This window comes from Acipenser ruthenus, chromosome 43 (assembly GCF_902713425.1).
Source record: "Acipenser ruthenus chromosome 43, fAciRut3.2 maternal haplotype, whole genome shotgun sequence".
NCBI lineage: Eukaryota > Metazoa > Chordata > Actinopteri > Acipenseriformes > Acipenseridae > Acipenser > Acipenser ruthenus.
Window position 1 is genome coordinate 9,213,195 of NC_081231.1, and position 4,305 is coordinate 9,217,499.

A 4,305-nucleotide genomic window follows, 5' to 3' on the forward strand; every position below is an offset into this window, starting at 1 on the left:
GTGTGTGTCAGTACATTGTAACTGTGTGTTTGTGTGTCAGTACATTGTAACTGTGTGTTTGTGTGTGTCAGTACATTGTAACTGTGTGTTTGTGTGTGTCAGTACATTGTAACTGTGTGTGTGTGTGTGAGTACATTGTAACTGTGTGTTTGTGTGTGTGTGTGTGTCAGTACATTGTAACTGTGTGTGTGTGTGTGAGTACATTGTAACTGTGTGTGTGTGTGTGTGTCAGTACATTGTAACTGTGTGTGTGTGTGTGTGTCAGTACATTGTAACTGTGTTTGTGTGTGTCAGTACATTGTAACTGTGTGTGTGTGTGTGAGTACATTGTAACTGTGTGTGTGTGTGTCAGTACATTGTAACTGTGTGTGTGTGTCAGTACATTGTAACTGTGTGTGTGTGTGTCAGTACATTGTAACTGTGTGTCAGTAAAAATATACTTACATACTAAATACAACACAATGAATGTACAGTTAATGAAAATTACTACCTGAAATAACATTTTGCCAGGTAAATGAAATGATATTCATACTTTATGAATTTACCCCAAGTTGTGAAACTTTTATCAATACATGCTATTTGCAGCCCCTTATCTTACATACAAAGTACTGCTTTGAATAGGTTCTGATCCAACTGAGTGCGGCCTTTTGCTTCTTTGTTTTGTTTTATTTTAGCTCTTTAATAAGCGTTAGCAATAATCACAATCAAGCAACAGATCTTATTCTATCTTTGTTTTGTTTTTTTTGTTAACAATTTAGCTTGTAAGTTTGGCGCTTTGCATTAGCGTTAGTCTTATTTGCCTGTAGGTACGCAACGTCTTTTTGACCCAGTGCTGATCCCTTGAAAGGGATTTTGACAAGTGTTACCGAATATGAGGAAGTTGTTGCTTAGCCCATAATCTTGTGTCAGCTTCTTTTCAAGATCAGTCAATGTCAATTCATTGATTTTGCCACTGGGTTCATTCGGAGCCCAGTGAGCCATTGATTCCCACTTGTTAGCATGTCTGCAGCAAAAAGCCGTCCACAGATACTCGGGTACATTAACCTTATTGCCTATCTCAATTATCTTATTCCCTGTCGCAGAGCTCTTGCTAGGCACAGCTCCAGTGACCACATAGGCCTCTTTGCATTCTCTTAAATACCTAAGAACTTTATTTTCCATGTGCAGCCACCAGATGCGATTGAGACACGGATCCTGGGGGACGGCGTTGGTCAGTGTGAAAGACGCCTCTTTGGTGCACCTTTCCTGCGCGTGAGCAAAAGGCAACAGGTGACCTCTGTCGAATGAGCTGTTCTCATAGTCGTTGTTCAGTGCTTGCTTCAAACTTGTCTTCCTTACCGACGTCTTGCTTTGCAAGGTCATGTCTTTAACCTTGTTGTCACCCTCTAGCTGTGGAAACATAATTATTAGTTTATTTATTTTGCTGTTTGATTTATTGATTTATATGATCTACAATCAACATCACATTCTTTCGATCTGCCATTTCAAGACTTTTGGTTCATTTATACATGGATACAGGGAAAATGATCGGCCATCAAATCTGAAAGAGATTCATAAATTGCCCCCCCCCCCACATCACAGCAATAGACAACTGTCAGTTTACTGCACAGCTACCGCAAGTCCTTTAACATTTAATCCTAAATTCAGTTTTTGATGTCTGGAATTATAATTCTGATATTGAAAAATAAATTTGATACGTGTGTGTGTGTGTATATATATATATATATCAGCAAATAATTATTAGTGCTGTAAATCCTTACGTTAATAATTACATTGACATGTCATGTAAATTCTAACGATGATTACTGATCATTATCTATTTAAAATGTTCACCGACACAGGAGACACAATTTGTAGTGCTAAACACCTCTCGGGTGCACTATTTATTTATGTCCACAAGATGGCACTGTTGTCCTGTTGTTACCAGCAATGGTATACGGCGTCACAGAGTACCATGGGTACACACGCAGGTGAATGAAACAATAATCAAAACAGAAGGCACAAAGAAAAAGAGAAAATAAAACACTTAACAAAAGTACAAAATAAAGGTGCTGCACTCTGCAGCGTTTCTCCAACCGTCCCTACCCGCACGGCCCGAGACTCCAACCTACACTCTACCGTTCCCTCATCAGGGTTCCCACTATTTTCAAGAAATCATTTTCCAGGATATTTACAGGACTTTTTGAAGGATGTTTTGCGGGTACAAACACAAACTACTTAACAATTAGGCTACTTAATTTGATCTAATATATCTCCGGTTGCAATACTCAAAATAATCTCAGTGTCATCACTGTATATACCACACACCCCACCCTCCCCGCGCGCACACACACACACGCAGGTTTTCTCAATGTCCTCACTTTCTGTTCATGTAGCCTACTGTATATATATTTATAAAAATCTCATATGGAATACCTAGTGGCAAATTTTTCTGACCACATTGGAAAGCAAGTTACAGTGTAAAGACAACACAGATGAAAATAGTTCCTTTTAACTATTTATTGAACAGATTGACAACATACAGTTCAATAACTTTCTCTCAGTCACTAACTACTTCAGTCAAGACTACTTCTCTGTTTTTTTATTTACAGTGGCTCTCAAAATATTCACCCCCCTTGGACTTTTCCACATTTCATTATGTTATATATTTGATTAGTGGCAAAAACTCCTAATTAAATCCATTTTGATTCCATGTTATAACACAATAAAATGTGGAAAAGCCACTGTGTGTATATATATATATATTGTCAATTATGCGGTTTTCATTTCGCAAATTTCCTGCACACAGTATTTTTAAGCACAAATATAATAGCCTGCATTTCAAAAGTCACTGTCGAAGCTGATTACTTATTCTTCCAGAAGTAATGGTCGGGTGTAACAGGGATACTATTTGGAGACTGAAGCCAGATCTTGAAGTGAGTTTGTTAACACGTTATATTAGTTGTCGCATACACTTGCGTCCAAGTCATGCCAAATTAAGATGATGATCGAACCAGACTTTACGCACCAATCCAACCGCGGTGTCAGGGGACAGTGTTAATGTTTCCCGCAGACACTTCAAATCCAGACCGGTAATTCGGGGGCTGGTGTCTGGCCTTGTCGTTACCTGCTTTTCTAAGAGTTTCCCTGACTGACAGGAATACATTATTGCTGGTTTTAAACTCGCTGTCAGCAGAGATGTTAAAACTTCTCTGTGTATTTAGTCCAGCTCAGCGTTATAAAACTGGAGACTGAAAACTGGTCCTCAGCTGAACTTCTTGCACTGGCATAAAATTCACTTCATGTTGTTGAGATTTTTTGGACTTATTTTATTATTATTATTATTATTATTATTATTATTATTATTATTATTATTATTATTATTTGTTTATTTAGCAGACACCTTTATCCAAGGCGACTTACAGAGACTAGGGTGTCTGAACTATGCATCAGCTGCAGAGTCACTTACAACAACGTCTCACCCGAAAGACGGAGCACAAGGAGGTTAAGTGACTTGCTCAGGGTCACACAATGAGTCAGTGGCTGAGGTGGGATTTGAACCAGGGATCTCCTGGTTATAAGCCCTTTTCTTTAACCACTGGACCACACAGCCATAAAATAAAATAGAATGAAATGAAGGAGAGAAATGAGGAGATTGGAGTGGGAAGAATCAGAAAGGTAGTAATCTCAGGGACTGTTGCGTGACACTTAAATGGGTATATTATATCATTTTATTAAAGTCCTTTGTTTACGAATATCCAAGCTAACAACTAAAATTAAAATTACAGACATTACATGAACAGTTACAGAAATAACAGCAATCACAATAATAATAATATTAATAATAATAATAATAATAATAATAATATAAATAATAATAATAATAATAATAATAATAATAATAATAGAAGAAGAAACTCACTTGAGGTTCAATATACCAGGCACCGTCCTTTCTGTCACACCTGTCGCAGGATATCTTGTTGTCATATTTATATGCTGAGTACACAGGAATCTTATTTTCTGTGTCATAAAGAGTTGCGAAGTGATATTGGGAAGTTTTGGTAGTTTTTCCATATTTCTGACAGATCCGTTTGTAACGATTCTGATCAGGGAGCACCGTCGGAGCCTTCCCCTTCAAAAAGAAATCTTTACACACTTTGAAATCATTCACTACTTCAGTCCGAGCCAGCGCAGTCAGAGTGAGCAGGAGAAACACCCCACACACAAACCCCATCGTCTGTCTCTGTCTCTGTCACTGTCACTCTGTCTGTCTCTGTCTCTGTTACTCTCTCTGTCTCTGTCTCTGAAGAGCAAATGGAAACTGGA

At 38.0% G+C, this 4,305-nt stretch overlaps 1 protein-coding gene across 1 annotated transcript; it reads right to left on the bottom strand.

The window, feature by feature from the left end:
* Positions 1-792: 792 nt before the first annotated feature.
* Positions 793-4,305, bottom strand: LOC131709453 (endonuclease domain-containing 1 protein-like). The gene is made up of 2 exons (XM_059011997.1): positions 3,902-4,305; positions 793-1,389 (listed from the first exon to the last, which is right to left on the bottom strand). Exons 1-2 carry the CDS (start codon positions 4,211-4,213, stop codon positions 793-795), a joined length of 909 nt encoding a protein of 302 aa, XP_058867980.1. The 5' UTR covers positions 4,214-4,305.

What these genes read in the sequence shown, in the direction of transcription:
- LOC131709453 (XM_059011997.1), bottom strand. Translation starts at nt 4,213, where the DNA reads ATGGGGTTTGTGTGTGGGGTGTTTCTCCTGCTCACTCTGACTGCGCTG. An exon ending in CCTGGTATATTGAACCTCAA is followed by an intron (nt 1,390 to 3,901) that starts GTGAGTTTCTTC and finishes ATGTTTCCACAG; the next exon opens with CTAGAGGGTGACAACAAGGT.